This window comes from Anolis carolinensis, chromosome 1 (genome assembly GCF_035594765.1).
Source record: "Anolis carolinensis isolate JA03-04 chromosome 1, rAnoCar3.1.pri, whole genome shotgun sequence".
In the NCBI taxonomy this organism is placed as follows: domain Eukaryota; kingdom Metazoa; phylum Chordata; class Lepidosauria; order Squamata; family Dactyloidae; genus Anolis; species Anolis carolinensis.
In genome coordinates, this window is record NC_085841.1 from 228,861,972 (window position 1) to 228,883,107 (window position 21,136).

The window sequence follows — 21,136 nt, forward strand, 5'->3', positions numbered from 1 at the left end:
TATCAGCAATCACCAAACTTTGCTTGGTCAACAGAAGACGCATGTCAATGGCTTTAGGGCTTGACTGAGATTGGGACTGGTTCACCCTACAGCTCCATATGAGGGTCTCCAAGTATTACCTTTCCTCCTTTAAGTATTGTGACTAGCTACAACTTTTCCTTTCTATATTGTGTTTGGTTCGGCAATAGCCCAGTTCTTTTTGCACTTGTGGATTCTGCATATTTCCCTTTGAACTTGCACTTGTTTAATGAAGCAGCTGAATCCTTGAATATTTATTTGCCTTGATGATCATTTTAAAGCACAACTTCCACTACTTAACAATGTAGCAGGCTGTAAAATGGTGTCAAACAATGATATTGTAATTCCTGACTATTAGATTTGATACTTGAGACATATCTCTCTCACACAGCAGATTTATGCATTAATTCTGTATTTTTGAGGGTTTTTAATTGCTCAAAATATTTGCTTCTGGATTTGTTTTTTCACACATTTTATTTACATGGTTTATTTTTTCATTTTATGAACAAATCGATAACCAGGCAGACTCTTTTACCACACTGGATTAGTTTTATTTATTCTCTTTGAACTTGATTAAAAAGCTGTCAAACATAAGTCCACATTTTATCAGTGGAATACTTTTACAAAACAGAGTCGCAGATATGTATAGCTGGAAACATACATTTCAGAATAAAACAATATTTGATATATTCTAGACAGTTACCCTTTTGTTTATCCATGACAACTGAAACTAACCATCAAATGTATAAATTGATTCAAGTCTAGCCAAGTAATCCTAAGGGCATATGAAAAGGCTTTTAGAAAAAGTTCTTTCTAGATGAATTTAATGCAGTTCACCAATAAAGCATCTTTGAGAACATAATATAGAATTCTCCCAAACATGACATAGATAGGGAGAGAGCAAAGTTACATAGAGTGATGGCGAGTCAAAATGGATTTTTTTAAATTTAATATGAGCATTTAGACTATTGGTGCAATGGTGTGGCTTCATTTAAGATGAGGTTCAGGAGTTAATTTCATATCTATGGTTTAAAACAGAAACTTTACGACATTTCAGTCCCTGTTTTTGGCAAGTGGCATGAAAATCAGTGGCAAGAATTGAACCTTTGACTTTCTCTCAAAGAGAAATTACTTTTCAGTGTGTTCTGATCATTTTTAAGACAAGAGCAGGTATATACATTAAAAAATCACATTTTAAGTGATAGACTATTATCAGTACCAGTTTAATTGTTCCAAACCCCCATTTAAATCCATTAACCTTCAACCCTGCTTGCCTGCATATGCCTCTAAGCAATATTTCATCTGAGTTTGGCCATACTGTCAAATCCCAGCTGTAAAATAAAGGAATACAAACTGACAAAGCTTGGGAGAATGTGCTGAGAATGACTTGTGGAAAGGGTTAATCCTGAGTACATATAAGCAAATGTTGACAGTATATTTTTACTCCAATGTTTGGAAATGTAAAGACAAAAATGTCATTAGGTTTTCACAAAATGAGGCATCTGTCACTAGAAGGAAAAAGAAATATTTCAGAAAGATGTTTACAGAAATGTAAAAATATTAGATCTCAAGACAGATGTGAGTATATTCCATAACATTCCTAGTCTGTCAGTCTTTCTCAGAACTGAAGATCGTGGAGCATTTGCTCAGCATTAGCTCAACCAGCTGGTTTTGATAAACCATGTAGACTGCCATGGATCCAGTCTCTTTTTCAGGACGAAGGAGGGTGGGTCCAAAGACAATGCCTAAACTCTGGGGCGTCATCAGATTCAGGTTCTCCTTTGCTGCTATCCTGCCAGGAAAAAAAAAAGAAGCATCTGAAGAAACATAATTAAATACAAAGCACAGCAATACTTTGATTTTACAGTTTTACAATGATTCAATTACAGTAGAGTCTCACTTATCCAAGCCTCGCTTATCCAAGCCTCTGGATTATCCAAGCCATTTTTGTAGACAATATTTTCAATATATCTTGATATTTTGGTGCTAAATTCGTAAATACAGTAATTACAACATAATTTTACTGCGTATTGAACTACTTTTTCTGTCAAATTTGTTGTATAACATGATGTTTTGGTGCTTAATTTGTGAAATCATAACCTAATTTGATATTTAATAGGCTTTTCCTTAATCCCTCCTTATTATCCAAGATATTCGCTTATCCAAGCTTCTGCCAGCCCGTTTAGCTTGGATAAGTGAGACTCTACTGTATAACACAGCTCCTGGTTTTAGTATTAAAACATATTAACTTGGCCATATGCTAGATAAATTCTCTAAAAATTATATTTTTGGATCCAAGAGAGAGCAACTGATTTCCTCTTCACAGGGATAGGAACCCTGTATCTTCTTTGTAGTAAGTCTGAGACAGGTTCCTTTTCCTTACTTTTGGTTGGGATTCGATAGTTGATTTGCAAAAATCACATTATTTCCATTGAAATAAGTGTCCTGATGTTATTCATAGGAAGCCTATTTCTGGGATAAGATTGCTTTTTTGAAGAACACTAGCTTATGCTACACATTGTTGTTGTTGTTGGACTTAAGGTGCTGACTGTTATTATTTTACCATTACTTGGTTATTAATACTGTTAAGGCACTTTTGGGACTTTGGAGCTTACAAAAATTCCCCATTGCCATACCTAAAGAACAGTTGCACAAACAGATGTTCATTACATGGTACAGTTGGCACATGCATGCTGGTGCCTTATAGGCGCTACACTTTCACAATCACCTATGCTGTGAGTTCAGAGAAGCTCCCTCGCTGCAGATACAAAATCAACAAGATGGTGAGAGTGAAGGGAAGATATGTGACAGTTTTGTCTTCACTTTGCAGTCTTTGTACAAAGCATCTCTGTGTTTGCAGAAGATGTTTTGGGTCCAGATATGCGAGGGTTTAATCATATGGTAACCAAAGTTTTTATCTCCAGCTACAATGTACCAGATCTTGTGCTTCTCTGTGTTTGTATACAAATGTGTGTACATATTTACACACATACACACAAAGATATGCACACACACATTTTCATTGTGCAATGGAAATAAACTTAGGCTTAGGCATGAGGAGAGTCAAGAACAACTACAATATCTATCTTGGAAATTCAAATCATAGTTTATGAACCCTTATCTATGGAGATTTGGGTACAAAGCAGTGCTCCCCGAGTCTATTTTTCCCCAATGTGAAAGTGGTTGGCATTATATTTTTGCCCATTGAGTGCAATTATTCCTTTCATTCGTGGAAATTTGCCATGGACTGACAGACAACGGCTCACAGAATTAGTCCAGGGACCGCCACTTTTGAGTAGCACTGCCATAGAGAATCTCCCCAGAAGAAACTATGCTTTGGCTAAGATCCATCTGGAAATTTGTTCCTAACAGTGAAGATACAAAGATCTTTCCAAGTGCTGGGAAGGAACTTTCTATACTTATCTAATGAATGTAACCCAAAGGCTTCTGCTAAACTAGGGCAAATTACACATTCCTTTTGAAGACCTATGAAAACGTTTTTGTGTGAAAGCACTCTGAATGGATGCCTGTAATTTTGCCATACTGTACATCAACTAAAAATACTTCAAATCAGCACAATATCTTACTGGCATTTATATCCACACTAGGTCAGGGGTGGGGCACCTTGTGGTCCTTAATATTCCATCAAATGGCAGTTTGCATCAGTCCTGTCCAGCACATTCAGGTGATTGGGGAGCTACATCAAACAACATCTTGAAGGCACACATTTGACTAGGTAAGTGACCCACTTCAATGTCGTTCATCCCATTTGGTGTTATAGTTCAGCAGCCTCCTGTGGCGCAGTGTGTTAAAGCGCTGAGCTGCTGAACTTGCAGACCGAAAGGTCACAGGTTCAAATCTGGGGAGTGAAGTGAGCACCCGCTGTTAGCCCCAGCTTCTGCCAACCTAGCAGTTCGAAAACATTCAAATGTGAGTAGATCAATAAGTACCGCTCCGGTGGGCTGTAACAGCACTCCATGCAGTCATGCCACATGACCTTGGAGGTGTCTACGGACAACGCCGGCTTTTCAGCTTAGAAATGGAGTTGAGCACCAACCCGCAGAGTCGGACACGACTGGACTTAACGTCAGGGGAAACGTTCAGCATCATGGCAACCCATCATACTCAAGCCAACAGGATGGCATCTAACTCATTAAAAATGTGCACTCTGAAACTATTAATATTTCAATTGGTCCAAAACAGCAATAACTTATGTGGTCAATGTTGACTGATAAATTATTTTCAAGCTGGGAATCTTCAAGGGTGTTCATGAGAAAGAAAGACGGACTGATTAAATTACAGAGGGTTAAAAACAACATCCAGTAGTGCAACCTAAGAGATTCTAGGTATTCTTACGCTTAAGATAAAAACCACCCCATTGTACATATCCACCCATACAAAAAAAAAATCCTTTTATTTCCCCATTGGCATCCTACTGGTCACATGCTCCATATGGTGATAATGGGCAGATAATAAATGGACAATTCTGAAACAAAATGTAAAAATCCCAGAAAAATTGGCACGGGTGCCAACTTACAGCAAAGCAAGGAGGACCTGGCCTATAATGTTTAGCAATCTTGTCTAACACAAGAGTGTGCGGCAAATTCATGAGCCGCTTATGAACTATACTCCAAGCTATGACAGTGACATTCTAATATCTCTGTCATGCTCCACCGAACAGCTCCAACTAGTGCAGATCTGTTTTATTTAAAATATGTAAGGTCACTGGACTAGAAAGAGTTGACTATGGAAATTTTTAGGACTCATGTGTAATCCTCAGCAAAAAAAGGAACTAAATGTAAGTTTCATACTTAACCGTTCTTCATTGACTTGCTTTCCTTTTTATAATACCTTTCAATGAATTCATTTTATTATGCTGTTTTCTTTGAGGGGAGTGAGTGAGAACTGGGTGAAGGATATAAGTGAGAACTGTCTAACTATTTCTACTGAAGTTCCATAAAGCTATATAGAAATGTGGTTTCTTTCTCTTCTAAATCCTTTTTTGTTGTTTTTGTTTTTGCAGAAGTTACTTTGAATTGGGAAAGATCCAACATTTTCACTTATTCAACGTTCTGCCGGCCTGTTTATGTTGGATACGTGAGACTTTACTGTATTAACATTGCTCTGTTAATCTGATTAGAGGTCAAGAATTTAACAGAATGAAGAGGAACTGGACAGAAAATGTACTCTGTGTAAGAACAGCTTTCCCTATTCTTTCCCCATGTCTAAATTAATTTCTCTTTAGGAAAACTGGTGCACAGTTTGGTAGTGTATGAATGATAGATGAACCTGCCTGCATTAGGTTTGAAGTATGGCCAGAATGACTACTAAAAAAGGAAGATTCTACCTGTTTCTCCAAAGTTTGCAAATTTTTGGTAGGACATCTACACCTATTTCCCCTAATGAACTCATTTTGCATACACTTTCCCCAATGAAGTCATTTTGGCAAGGCTTTATACCCAATATATGCCTATTTCTATGCAAAATTACCTTAATATACATACCGTATATACTCGAGTATAAGCTGACCCGAATATAAGCCGAGGCACCTAATTTTACCACAAAAAAAACTGGGAAAACATTGACTCCAGTATAAGCCGAGGGTGATAAATTTCAGAAATAAAAATAGATACCAATAAAATTACATGAATTGAGGCATCAGTAGGTTAAATGTTTTTGAATATTTACATAAAGCTCAAATTTAACACAAGACTGTCCAACTCTGATCAAATCATTATTCTCATCTTCTTTAATGTAAATGTGCTTATGTATCCTTTTAATAATAATAGAGTAAAAATACATGTAATAATAATAATAATATAGGAAAATAATACATGTAGTAATAAATAGAGTAAAATAATAAATATAATAATAATAAGATCAGAGTGAAATAAAAATGTATTAATAATAATAATAAAAATAGAGTAAAATAAATGTAATAGTAGCAACAATAATAGAGAAAAATAATAAATGTAATAATACCAATAATAATAGAGAAAAGTAATAAATGTACCATATATTCTCGAGCATAAGCTGACCCAAATATAAGCCAACCAGGACCCTCACCCGAGTATAAGCCGAAGGGGGCTTTTTAAGTCTTAAAAAAAGGGCTGAAAAACTAGGTTTATACTCAAGTATATACAGTACATATATTTTTACATTTCATTATTGTAGATGCTTTTTCCAGGCATTTTTTCCAGAGCCTTGCAAATTTGGCAATGTGCAAAAAGGGAAGGATGATTCTATTGTGGTTCACGTGGAAGTGTGGCAAGGACAAGTTCAGTCAATTTGTATGGAAATGTGAACTATTTTTCTCAGAAATAATCTCTTTCAGTTGTGGTATCCAGGGTGGAGCTTAAGACTGAGGTGGAAAGGCAAGTCCCAGCTGACCACAGTGGGCCAGGCAGGTCTGTATGTAAGAAGTTGACCCCCTGTTCTTCAGCTACTTTAGTTCCTTACATTGATTACAACACTTAGAATAATACCCAGAGGTGGCCCAACAGCTCTTTGGTATAAAAGGAGAAGTGAAAGGATGGCCAGCTTGTTTTCTGTTGTTCTAAAGACTAGGGCGTGATTCAAATTGCAGAAAAAGAGATTCCACCTATAGATTAATAAGACCTTCCTGATGGTAAGAGCTGTTTAACCGTGGAATATGCTTCCATGGAGTACAGTGAAGTCCCCTTCCCTGGAGGTTTTAAAGCAGAAGCATGATTTCCATCTGTTGATTATATGTTCCTGCATGGCACAATAGGGTCGGACAGGATGGCCCTAGAGGTATCTTGCAACTCTATGATCCTATGCATGTCTATTATATTATTAACCCATTACCAAGAAAGCTACCCAGTAGATTAGCCCAATTCCATGTAAAGTTTTTACTTGGTGACTATCATAAGTTACTGATGGGTTTGTTTCAAACTCAGTCATATTGAGAGCAGACTCTTTGAAATCATTGGGGCTTCAGTTAGTCATTAAAAATCTCAGAACACTGTCATATTTTTATTTAACATCCCTCCATCAAAGAACTGTTATCTTTATAAAACAATAACAAGAAGTTCACAATACCAGTAGTAAAGCCCCAATATCCCTTTCCAACCTTCTTCCTCTGTATGTGAACAGAAATATTTAAGGAAACACACTGTGCTCATGTCATCCCAGTGAAAACTATGAATTCATTTTCAGAAGTGTTGGGATTCAGACTGGATCTGCTTGAAGTAAGTCCAGCTGAGTTCAAACATCATCTGAATCTGTTGGTATCCATCCACCCAATTTAGTTTTCTAAAACCACATCAAAATCTAAGCAGAAGTTTGTTACTCTCCTGTGGATTGTTTTCTGAGCCAGTGCTGAAATTATTGCCCCCTCTTCCTGGCAAGTATTTCTCAAAACTTTTGACTTATTCATGCCACCACTGGGCACCTCTTGGCTACAGGAAAAAGTTTGCATGCATTACCAATTGTCAGTCTATAGTGAGACTGTTTAAGAGCAGCTGCTCTCAAGCGCAGGATTCAGCTTTTAGCATCCTTTTGCAAAAGAAAAAACTGAACTGTACCTTGTGAAAAAGTGATAAAAACTTAAAGGTGCATATAGAAGTTGGCATACAAGGCCACAAATAACCTTCTTTCACACAAGCCTTGAGAGCAAGGGCAGAGATAGGTTAGCAAAACCAGACCATGTTTAGAGCTAAACAAATGAAATTTTTTTCACCCCAAGGTTACATAGCAGAAGGCAATTTAATTTGAATTTCATTTCAATATTTCAACTCAAAAGTAAGCTCAAGGTAGCTAATAATGTAGCAAAACAAATATTCAGTAGGTAAAATAGGAGCAGAAATGCAATATGGCAACCTAACAGTAAGAAAGCTGTAATTAACAGATGTTAATTTGGGACTGCAACTCTCATAAGATACACCCAGCATGACTAGTGGCCAGGGATTATGGGAGCTGTGGTACAAAACAATTGGAGAACACCAGATTGCATTTTCGCCAAATAAATTATACCAGAATAGTCCTCATACAACAAGCCTAAACTGAATTTCTTGAATAAGTTTCTGGTGTTGTGTTGGTTCCAATGGAGCCAGCATGAATCTTCCCTAGAAGGGGAAGCGTCACTGAGAGGGAACTACATGTGGGGCGACGGATTTGCCCCGGTGCCCCCTCTTTCCTCCGCTAAGCCAGGCAAAGCGGGATACTTTGCCTGGCCTTTGTGATAAGGTCATTAGTGTGAACATAATGTATCAATACTGTTCCACTCAGCAAGTGTTTGATTCATAACTTGTCATTCGTTACAGTATTTATTTACTGTATTTTTTACCCCAGTTAAATGATACCAGGCTATCATTAAGTTTGTATTTCAAAGTACAGTAATAGTAAAGTATGGTAAAGATTTTCCTCTGACATTAAGTCCAGTCGTGTCCGACTCTGGGGGTTGGTGCTCATCTCCATTTCTAAGCCAAAGAGTTGGCGTTGTCCATAGATACCTCCAAGATCATGTGGCTGGCATAACTGCATGGAGCGCTGTTACCTTCCCACCAGAGCGGTACCTATTCATTTACTCACATTTGAATATTTTTTAACTGCTACGTTGGGAGAAGCTGGGGCTAACGGTGGGAGCCCACCCTGCTCCCTGGATTCGAACTGCCCACCTTTCTGTCAACAAGTTCAAGCAGCTCTGCTGCACCACTGAGGGCTCCAAGTGCAGTAATACAATACAAAAGACCAAAGCCATGGATTGAACTCTGTTTAAAACCATTATCATGGGCACTGACTACCCATGGTTTACTGTAAATGTGAAAGATGTTATTTAACAGGCTACAAATATAAACAAAAATAGCTTACATTCTTGAATGTAATCTCCATCATTAACATGCTAAACAAATGCTGGCAACTGTGTAGATTTTATGCTATCATTTGGGCAATATTATCCCATTAATGTAAGTATTTGTATTGCCCTTTAATGCATCTTAAAATATTTTATTTCACTTGTCTAATCAAATAAGAGGATAACAGAGAGCAAGATAAAGTCAGTACTCTAATAACAGGACTATGAAACATAGGGGTGCGGGTTCGGGTGGTAGTGCAATACTCAAGAGTTACTCTGTTTATGAACAAAACTCTGTTCAACAGGATTTGGAGCTGAAAAGCCAACTCTGTATTTTGAACACTCTTAGAAAAGCTCAAAACAACAACAATATCATCATACCCAACTGAAATGTATCAAGCTCTGGTTTTCAAACAATGTTCTGGGGAACCCCATAATCTTCAGATGTTTATTTGGTAGTCCACATAAGAAGAGCCAGAATTATAGACCTGTTGTCCTGGATGCCAGCTTGCCCACCACTGTTAATATTTTCCTATACTGAGTGGCCAGCAGCAGAAATTGGTGGCGTTCTAAGAGGCAGTATTGTAAGTTCTGCCAAATTCTGAAGTGGGGTCTCTAGGCATGAGAGTCCAGAATGATGGAGCAATTTTCTCTGAAAGTCCCCAAGCCAAACCTAACAATTTCCACTTCCACAAGGAACAGGTCTTTTGGAAAGATGGTGGTTGTGTAAGAGAGATAGCTCAAAAGGATATACTGTATTCTTGCTGTGTGTGTGTAAATCACTGCTATTGGATAACTGCAGCTAGGAGACAGTAATTAAGATTTAAGTACTATTAATACAAAATCCCAGTGCTTTAGCTTGGGAATACCATGCCATTGCACGAAAGGTGGTGGTGAAGTCCATCAGGCCTGCACATTGACCTTCTTGTTCTGTCTTTCAACTATTAGAAAGTCTTTCAACTCTTAGTATTCAAGAGAAGGTGGGTCTCATTAGCCTATAAAAGCATGGATCATTAACATCAGTATCATTGGTTTTAGCACCTTTGACAGTAGAAATGTTCAGCATATTTCTTCCCAGTTCCATAGTCTAGTGAATAGCACAGTCTACACAGAGGTGAGATCTATACATCCCAGGAGGCAACAGATATTTCTGTTTGAATCCAGCTTTTAGCTTTCAAATTGACTTTCATTCCTTTAATTCCAGACTGCCTGAAACCACATTTGCTTACAACGTTAAAAATAAAATGCACTTAGGTAACAATCTCAGTTTGAATCAAGAACTACAAACACAGAAAGCTTTATCATCAGTACAGCACATCCAAAAATGCCTTTGTAAAATAAATCAAATTATATGAGTTAATTGATTCCAGGGAACATCAGCAACTGCAGGTGGAAAATGAATAACAGGATGTTTATTAATGAAGGGCTATTAATCAAAATTGACAATACCAATCCTTGTTCCTTTAATTTCAATGCTACCTGCAATTGACATAGGCACATTTGTTTCCTTTTTAAATACTGATTTGTAAGAAAAAGAAATATCAGCACTTGGGATTTTAGCTGGAGATGGAAGGCTGTTTGTTTAACCACTGAAAGAATATCCTAAATCCAATTTGACAGGCAATGGCAAAGATGCCAGGGGTAATTAATTAGCACTTAATTTAGACTACAGAACAACAGGATATGGAATTGGTGCTCAGTGCCATTTCCCCCTAGGCTCCATCTCATGAGGGTCAGGAGTGTAGCTGTTGCAATGAAGGTCAGTAAATAAATTGGGGAAACACATTAAAACTGGACTTTTCACAATAGATATTTTTCACCCTTGTTAGTGCTGCTGGCAATCATTGACAAGAAAAGGACCATGATTGGTGAAGAACACTGTGTACACACACATGAGTTGTGCAAGGTGAAATATGAACTCACATGCCACATTGTGAATCATATAAGAAGCCTGCTACAGAAAGGGCTGTTTCAGAAAATGTCTGCACTAGAAATAAGCAGCTGGAAAGGTTGCAGACACTTCATAGGAGAGCAAATCCAACCCAAATTTTGTTAGCATTGAGAAAATGTTTTAACAGTGAAAAATAGGTTTGTTTTATATAATGACACTGTCCGTACTACACTCCGAAGATATGTAGATCATTTTTTTTTTATCATAGATCAGTACCATAGAAATAAAAGAACATTGGATTTTATCCAGAATATAACACATCGACTGGGGGAGGAGGAGGACTTCACCCATTTTTTCCATGGCACCTCCCTGCTGAATGAAGTGATTTAAATCATTGTTGTCTTATGTTAGTTGGACCAGATAGAACTTAAAGTCAAACACCTTCTAGAAGCCCACACACATCCCACCTTAGCACTATTACAGTGGTTCTCAACCTGGGGTCCCCAGATGTTTTTGGCTTACAACTCCCAGAAATCCCGGCCAGTTTACCAGTTGTTAGGATTTCTAGGAGTTGAAGGCCAAAAACATCTGGGGACCCCAGGCTGAGAACCACTGCACTATGAGGATGCAGATCCTGAGTAATGCATGCAGGAAACTTGAAGATCTGGTCCAGTCCACCATTTAGAACAAATGAGTTGAAAAGAATGTCCAAATGTTGCGTTCCTGACTTTTTTCATGCTGCTGCTACTAGCAGGTTTCTCAGAAACTTAGGACTTGCTTGGATATAAGACCAGAACCTTGTGCATTCTTTTAAAGTCCTCAGATGTGTAGGATAGGAAAGAGGCAGCATGTGTTTCACACACTGCCTCTCGAAGCATTCAGCTATTTATTCAATTTCTTCTTTCTCCAGGAATGGAAATTTATCATGGGAAGCCATCTCCAGCAGAAATGCAACAAGAAGCCCATGTAAAGAAGGGTTGTGGGGACACGGAATGATGAGAGTACACCATCACGGTGATCTTGTGACTTGAAGATCATCCTGGGCAAAGCATGTTTCTCTTTTTAATTTGGCCACAATGTAAATAGGTAAAGGTAAAGGTTTCCCCTGATGTTAAGTCCAGTCATGTCTGACTCTGGGGGTTGGTGCTCATCTCCATTTCTAAGCCAAAGAGCCGGCGTTGTCCGTAGACACCTCCAAGGTCATGTGGCTGGCATGACTGCATGGAGCGCCGTTACCTTCCTGCCGGAGCGGTACTTATTGATCTGCTCACATTGGCATGTTTTCGAACTGCTAGGTTGGCAGGAGCTGGAGCTAACAGCGGGCGCTCACTCTGTTCCCATGATTTGAACCTGGGACCTTACGGTCCGCAAGTTCAGCAGCTCAGTGCTTTAACACACTTCACCACCGGGGCAATGTAAATAGTTGGCTATAAAGCCTGTCCTACCATTCTAGAAAGGGAAGGTGATAACAGAAAATAAGGGGACCCCCATCTCTCCAAGAAGTGTAGCACAGGAAAAGCAATAGCTTTTCAAAATGGTCAGAAAGTAAATGGTACCAATATATGGTGGAGCAAATGGAATTTGAAATTATGAATGTGAAACTAAATGTTGTAAAAACGAATGAAAATAGAACAAGAGAAATGGAAGAAAGATGGACAAGGGTAAAGAATTATTTCATGAATTAATCTGGAGATCAAGCCATAAGATACAAATGTTATATAGTATATAAGATGAAAATGGATAAAGATATAAAGATTGTCTCACAAAGAAATGAATATGTAAAAAGAAAACAATCCTCGTGTTGGTGGTGGGAATTGTAAATGTTTTGTATGTCTACGTTATGTATTTTTTGTGTTATAAAAAATAAAAAAATTGTAAAAAAAAAAAAGAAAAAAAGAAAAAAGGAAAAGCAATAGCAGCCAGTCAGGAAATTGCTACAATGCCTTCAGCCAGTGGGGTGGGATAAGAGAATGATCAAAATTGGTCATCTTTAGGACAGATACAACTTTTCTTGTTGCCTGGGCTTTTATCCTGGGGAAGGAGTAAGAAAAAATCCAACCCACATTTGGCCATGGGTTAGTGATTATTCATCAGCGTTAAAATTTTCTACTGTGCCATAATGACTTGTATGAACGGACAAATATTTTCCATTCTTGTAACATCTTGCTGGGTTTTTTTCATCTAACACTCTAACTTTAATTATATGATTAACATAACCTGCATCAAATTATGAATATGTTAACATATTGAATGAGTACTACAAAAATAAGCACCAGATTTTTTTTGTTATGCTACACAGGCACACAAAGGTATAGTTTTTTTTTTTTAAAAAAAATCTGGTTTCCTTGACCACATTGTCATAATATACATATAGAACTGCTGATTGAATCCAGGCTGTGTAGGCAACAGAAAGAACCCTGGCTCCATACCACCACAATGCATGGCCACAACAAAGGGCAGGAAAAGATCAGACTCTTTCATTCCCAGTTTCTAAGCATTACCAACACAAGGGCTAAAACATTACCTCTCTGTGAAGTATATCTGTGTAGCCATGCATAAGTTATTAACTAGGCTCCCTGAGCACTGTTGCTGGATATATTAATATATTCAAATTATACTCTTGCTACTGCAAAAAAGTAAAGCAGACAAAATCAAACAAAAACATGATGTTCTTTTTAAATAAAAGGGTTGGTTTTCTTTTGGAAAAAAAATGAAGTCTACATCCTTTGCTAAAAGTCCATTTTTAATCATATACCAGTGCAATATGATATTATGGGTTAAGACTTGTTGATAATAAGATTTTTTTTTTTAAAAAAGGAAATACTTATAGCTAAAGTCAAGTTGGTATTGAAATGATGTAATTCAAAGTGTTGACAGAGTAAATGGGAAGCCTTGGAAAGGCTGATGCTGGCTGAAGTTCAAGCCTGACTTCTTTGAACTTTGTCCCAGTTCAGAATACATTGGGCCAAATCCAGGGGTTTAACTGTGAGCTGGGATGTCAATCCAGATCCTCATGTGAAAAACGTGACTTTTCTTCTTGATGTACTTTTATTTTGAGACAGCAGGTTTTTTAGGGACTAATCTCAGATAAAATGTGTGCACTTGCATTTGCACACAATCTTTTGCACATTTTTGTAAAAAAGCTCAGTAACTGCAAATGAGTTGTTTGGGTCTTTGTCTGACACCTCTGTGAAGGGTATAATTTGGTATAATTGCCATGTGTGTGTTCATGTGGATTTTCACAAAGTGTGAATCCAATTGTTGGTGACATCTACAGCACCTAATTTCATTGAATCCATGGGACTTTTAAAGTTGCTGACTTAGCAAATTCCCATTAGCTTAGCACATTCATCAGTAGATCTAATGTTGGGACTCACAATTGGATATAGGTCAATAATTCTTTGCAAATGCAAGAGTTTTATACAATGATTTTTTCCAGAAATGTCAGACAATGTAACATCGCCAACACTCATTTGCCATCTTGGTCTTGAACTATTGAAGTGATGACTTAAGTCTACTGAGGATGATTTATCTCAGAAATACCAGTAACATGCACCATATTGGATATATAGCTATGTGTATCTCTTATCTTTTTGGTTTCATTCTTTGGAAATAAAGAAATACTTATCCAGTTGAATTGTCAGTACTGGAAACAACAATTTGAGAAATTTACCTAGTCCAAACACAGACTAACGACCTTGTCAGAAAGCCCAGGCAAAGCGTCCTACTTCGCTGGGTTTCCACGAGGAAAGAGAGAGTAGCGGGGCAAATCTGCCACCCCATGTGTAGCTCCCTCTCTGTGACATTTCCCCATCACATGGGGAAGGTGTCATTCAACTGGGGAGGCCCCATGCTGGCTCAACTGGAGCCAGCACAACATAATTTCACCCTATCGTATAATCAACAGCTAGATAAACATCTGTAAGTTGTTGCTTGTTTTTCCTAAATGATCCAAATTTTAACGTTTACAGGAAAAGACCTTGGAATTTCAATTACAAAACAAAAATGGTTTAATATTTGTAGTATACTTCACTTAGCAGGATGGGATTATACAAGGTGACACTCATATGATATTTAATATTGACCAGGTCATACTAATTACAGTCCTTATCCAAGGGTTTGCTATTCACAGTTTCAGTTACCCACACTCCCCCAAACTGGAAGTGTTTGTGGACTTCTCTAAGCTTCCCAATGTAATTATATGGTGTTTTTCTGTCTGGAGTGTAGAAAACATATAGGATTTGTTTTTATCCATGGTTCCAGCTGTACACGAGAAGTGTCTTGGAATGTATCCCCTGTGGAAATGGGGGTTGTACTTTATATTAAGTTACTTGGGACTTCTTTGCACTTTTTTTTTTTGGCGGTGGCAGCAACGACGGAAATTTACAGCTTCAGCCACAGAGCCCAAAGGCTCCCATCACACCCCAGAGAACTACTGGGGTGGCTCTATGCCTGAAGTTGAAACTCCCGCCACCACCGCTGCCAAAACACTGCCAAAAAAAATGGTGGCGGAGAACAATGGTAGACTCCCCGTTTTTCCATAGGGAAAGATGGGTTGAGCTGCCAAAAAGAGACTTCCCCTCGTGTGATGGGACAAGGGGAAAGCAGCGACAGAGCGGGATGTGGGGTAACATGCTCCCTTTACGACCACTGCCAGGATGTGTCAGAACGCCTTTGTCCAGCAACACAGCTGACAAGATTTTTGGAAGATTAAGACAAAACAGGTCATATATGATGGAAATGCAAATTTTAAAAATGTTTTCTGGTAGGAAACAATTAATGAAATATCACAAATAATAGATTTGATAATATTGGTTTTTAGTAAAATTCATTTTTCTATTGCTTTATTTTAGTATGATATATTCTTGTGTAATCAGAATAAAAGGTTATTAACTTCAAACTTCATATTTATTTATTTATTTATTTACTATATTTCTACCCCGCTCTACCTCACCCTGAAGGGGGCTCAGAGCTGCTTACAGTTTTGGCAATCATTCAATGTGATATTGCAATACAAAACATACAAATACCACACCTCAAGCAAGTAATTCACAAAAAAAAAAACTTCAGGTAAGGCATTCAGAAAAGTTTTATTCTCAAAAGAAGGGATAGATTAAACAGATGTTGTTGAAATGGGGAAATTCACAGAAGAAATTTCTAGAGCAGAAGATTATTTTTATGGCATTAACATGGGAACAACTAAAGCACTCTCCCAATTACAACAAGCTATAACATAACGTAACACACTTATAAATACAGCTCCACAACTATTAATGTTTTATAAAACTGTTTTGATATGCTATTTAGGGCTAGCCAGCATCAGTTGTGACCAATAAAGCTTAATGGAGCCTGAAAGCTATGTTTAGTGGTCTTTCAGGTTCCAGATTCTGCTCCTAGTTTCCACCCACTACTGTCTTAAGCATGCAACAAATCCATAAAACATCTCAACCCTTATTGGCTAGTACCATAGTTTGATTGTGGTCATATAGATAGGTTGATTAAAATTAATGAAGACTTACATTTGGGTAAATAGGTAGATAACAATTTATCAATTTTTTGCACCTGGGCTGTGGCGCAGGAGGGACAGCAAGCCAGTGCAATTAACTGCAATGAATCACTCTGACCAGGAGGTCATGAGTTCGAGCCCCGCTCGGAGCCTATGTTTGTTTGCCTTTGTTCTATGTTAAGAGGCATTGAATGTTTGCCTATATGTGTAATGTGATCCGCCCTGAGGCCCCTTCGGGGTGAGAAGGGCGGAATATAAATGCTGTAAATAAAATAAATAAATAAAATATATTCTATGGGTTTAGTATTCTGGTTCTTTACAATTATGCGCTAACTAAGGACCTCATCACATTTACCAATTTAAGCATCCTAGGACATTTACAGGCCAGCTGAGGGACAGATTGACATATAACCCATCACATGACACCCCTCAACTTCCGGCGGAAGCCCTGCCCCCAACTAGCATGGAAGCATCTTAGGACGTTTTCTCATCAACACAGGTGGGAGACATTTCTCCCATAGGATGAGGGAAGTGTTGCCTTGCCTGCTGTTTCACTACACTTGCTGGCAAAACGGCACTATGTGTTTGTGTGATAAGGTCCCTTATCAAACTTGAAAGTGAAACCATCTTTGTGGTGGATAAGAGACTGTCTCCAGATTACAGTTTGTGGCACACAGAACAAAGGACTATGTGTACATTGAAGTCCCTCAGGATCATGCCACAGTAATACTTCTGGTTTTCTCTCCTGGTAGAAAGCCTTGATGCAGCTAACTAATCAAGAGCAGGTACTACTCAACCACAAGAGTAAAATACAGTCTGGTTTATGGTTTAGATTCCTGAATGAGTTCCAGAGATATACTGAGCCAAATCTACTAAAGCTCATTATACATTTTTTCTTATGTATTGATAAACACATGAAAAAAGGTTACCCAGAAAATACAAAATGCACAGGGAATATTTCAGGAAAGATCAATTAACTGGAGAGCAGATTCCTGGTTTGTTCTGAGAAAATATGTCATTGGAATAGGCTTGAATGTTAGTGACAGACAATTCTTGACAATTGCTGGATTTGCTTCTTTGGCAGTGGTCTCACAAGAATCAACAAAGTAGGTAGTTTCTTACCTCTTTTTTGGCTTAAAAATAGATAAAAGTGAAACTTTCTAGACAGCCTGTAATGATTATGGGTTAAGAGAAAAAGATGGGAAGAGATACTAGTTTAGCTTACTGCAAATTATTAGTGGAAAAGTAAGTCTTGGAAGAACGTTACATCTGAAATATTTTTCGTCACTTGAACATGTGCAATCCAGAGCTGGGCCCGTTTTATCCATTCTAAGGGAACAAACATTTCACGTTCCCAGATGCTCTTAATTTGGTGTGGTTTGGAGTATAATTTAGATCAAACATATCCATGTAAATGAGTCAAGGTTTTCTTAATTAGATGCCTCCAAAGGGGGAAAAAAAAACTGGGACCACATCAGTAGGTGTGGGTGTGGTACCCACAATACCGGAGTCTTTCCTATGACCAAAGCTCAGTATTACTTAGGCACATTATTGACATTTTTCCCCTTCCAGTTTCTCAGGCACAATAATAAATCTGTACGTGGCATAGACATCAAGGCGCTGTTTCAGAGACGCTGCCTAAAAACACCATCTCTTTGGCAGATGCCTTCGGGGAGATCATTTTGCTGTGATTTAGGTCTCTCTTCCCCTTTGTATTTCATAGCCAGCATTTTGTTCCCATTACAAGTAGAGTGCATTCCAATTTGCTCTTAACTTTCAAACTAATATGAAGATTTGTAGCTCTTCATAGGAGAGTGGTCCATATTGTCTCTGGGAATGTCTAATTTTGTACTGATTGCATCAACAACAAGAACAACAAAAGGCAAGTATGTCAGCTGATAAAAATGAAGATGCGGAAAATGTGGTTTCTCAAAGTATCTATCTTGATTTTTCCATTTACTGATCCATGCATACTAGCATGCAGTACAAAAAAGAGTGGAATTCATTCCCTCTTTCCATCCATTTCTATCTTGCTTGCCTTTATACATAGCAGACAACAATTGCTGAAGCAAGATCCTACATTTCTCTCCTAGCAGTAGTGCCCGGGGTTACATGAATATGATAGGCAGTACAGTAAGTGCAATTTACAGCATACCGTTGTGTTCGGGCCTTGAAATTAATGTATCCATGTATGTATTTATATTTGTGTTAGGGATAAAGTATATAAATTATTATTTGTTTCAGGCTTCAAAAACACCATTCCTGACTGTGAGAAAACCCTTCTAATAATCACCTATATCCTTTTTTTTTTTCAGTCCAGGAAAAAAGGTTTCCTGTGCTAGAAAAAGTGCTAGAAAACATATTTTTGTGCAGGAAATCTGCTAAAAGGAGGCTTTTGCACAAAAATGTGTTTTCTTCTCTGTAGAATAATTCCTTTGGACCATATCTGGATGTTTGAATATGGGGAGAATACTGTGGAGGTGTGCTTATTTTATTTCACAACAAAGAGAAAGGTACTGTAATAATTCATCCCTGCAGACAATTATGACATAGTTAAGGATTTACATCCCTAGTGTGTTTTGTCAGGGAGCATGACCACACTCCCTGTGTTCATTCTGTGGAGATCTACCATGTGGAAAGATCTTGCAAGAAAATATAGGGTTGAATTGTTTTGGTCGTAAGGTTGTTGTTAATCCAAAGCGCTGTTTGGCACAAACTTCTGAGATTTCAACAACACTGTTTCATGTCAAAATACATTTTGTCTGTTCTTCTCATGTTACATTTTAATTCTTCAATTCCAATACTGCAGTTTCAGGTGAGTTAGACCTCAAATCTAGCTAGAGCATGGGAACACTATGTCTTTCAAAGCTACCAGCACATGATGTTAATGAAAATGCAGGTCAGATGTTCAGACTTATAAATTCCCATTGGTCGATGTCTACAGAAAAATGCTACTGACAATAACAGATCTTCTGTTCTTTATGTTCTCCAAGAGCATTTTCACCCATTCAGACAGGGGCAGTGATCATATGGCCATCTAGATGTTGTTGAACTACAATTTCCAGCACTCCTCACTACTGGCGATGCTGGTAAACTAGAAATTGCAGACCTATGACATATGGTGGACTGCACAGTTCCCATCCTGCATTACAGTAATATGTGTGGTTTTCAATTTCCAACCCTTTCAGTGTATGACTACCTGGAATGTCTTTTCAATTATTTACTTTCACTTTCCTCTCCAGTACTGACAATGCTCATAAATGTAAACAAAATGCAATTTGAGAGGCTCAAATGCATTTTAGCATTGCAATCCTATACATATTCACATAGAAGTAAGCTTCACTGAGTTCAACAGGTTTTTTTTTTTTACTCTCAGTACAATCCTATGCCCATATGTTCAGCAACCAGGACAATTCAATGAGCATTACTCCCCTATAAGTGGTTATATATTTGCACTCCTTGTATTGCGTATTAAAACAATGTATGTATGTCTGTTTTTGTTTAATGTTTGCATACTCCTTAAAAGTTGAAATTCTTCATTTGGCATCACATTGGGGAGAGGGAAGAGCAGAATCACTGAACACATGTTTAATATCTACACTGGCCTGAACCTACCGAGACACACTTGAACAAGTAGAGATCACATATATAAGCAGCATCTTTCTTCCCTTCAAAATATAATAATGGAAATTTTGCAGACTGCACTTGCTAAGTGTTCCTAGCTGTCATACAATAGCTTTAATTTTTGATTTATCCACAGCATTCTGCATATCGCTGCTGAACTTGTCATCACATTGTCATTGCTTCCTTTTGCGTGATCTACTGTTGCATTCTTCTTAGATGTAGGTTGTTGGCTAGGGTATTTTTTTTATAATAGGTAAAAATAAATCTCCTTTGTTAAATATAGCTTCCAGAAGTGAGAGTGATCTTTGCTGTGCAATAAAGCCAATAAGATATATGGTTTTGTGACTCTGATTTCAAGCACGCTGAATGCTTTTCTACTTCATGGTGCTTTCAAAATGTGAGAAAGAAGCCAAATTTTTGTATGGAGGGGGAAAATATATACTGCAGTTTTGTGGCGTGTTCATGATTTGTGCAAGAGAAAAAAATGGTGCTAAACAGCATGTTTGTAGGGTTTTATTATTTTGCCCCATTTATATGATCAATTTTCTCTGCTGTGTAACAAGGGGCAGTGAAATTGATTGAAGACATTATTAAAAGAACTAACAGCGTTGATGGAGAGACAGAAAGCCTGATGATTTTGTATCTGGCAGAAAGAGAAAAGATGCTTGGATATGCAAGCGGCTGCTACCCTACAGCAAAACACAAGTGGCTTCAAAACATTAAAAAAAAGAAAAATTGAACGAACAAGTTTCTGGAAATCAAAGGTGAATCAAAAGGAATTGGCTTCTGCTTGGTTAAAGCAGCCAGATAGGCCACAGTAACTGATCCACGTGATAAACCAAGAGGCAACTGCAAAGCTCCCTAGACAACTTGCCTGAAAGTGACTGCCAAGAAGCCAGATGCTGTTGCTGGAAGACTCTCTGCCACAGTTGGGCATCTGGGTTCAGTGCTTTCCACTTAAAGAAGAGGGGAGAGGGTGCGGGAATCTAGCGCTTGCCTTCCTCCCCTTTCATTATTTGTGATTGACCATCATATATATGTCTTAATATTGGAATACTGAGGGGCTTTCAAAGGCAAACGTTAAACAAAATACCAAGCCAAGTTTTTTAAAAAATAAATGTAAAATGCAGCCAGCTCCTTCTCAGTTTGAAAAAGCAGAGTATACAGATAGGAAAATATCCTGTTTGTGAGAATGCAAAATTTGAGGACTCCTCACAAATAATGTCACTCTTATTTCTCATTTTACTCTGTTTTTGTTAATATCTAACATTTTCTCAGTCAT

At 37.9% G+C, this 21,136-nt stretch overlaps 1 protein-coding gene across 3 annotated transcripts in view; it reads right to left on the reverse strand.

Moving 5' to 3' along the window:
- Positions 1-545: 545 nt before the first annotated feature.
- The window catches only part of arhgap15 (Rho GTPase activating protein 15), a 505,752-nt gene continuing 485,161 nt past the window's right edge, over positions 546-21,136 (reverse strand). For all 3 annotated transcript variants that reach the window (XM_008112886.3, XM_008112893.3, XM_008112901.2), the window contains exon 14: positions 546-1,810. In XM_008112886.3, coding sequence (XP_008111093.2) covers positions 1,627-1,810 — 184 coding nt within the window. In that variant the 3' untranslated portion in view covers positions 546-1,626. The remainder of the gene's footprint in view (positions 1,811-21,136) is intronic.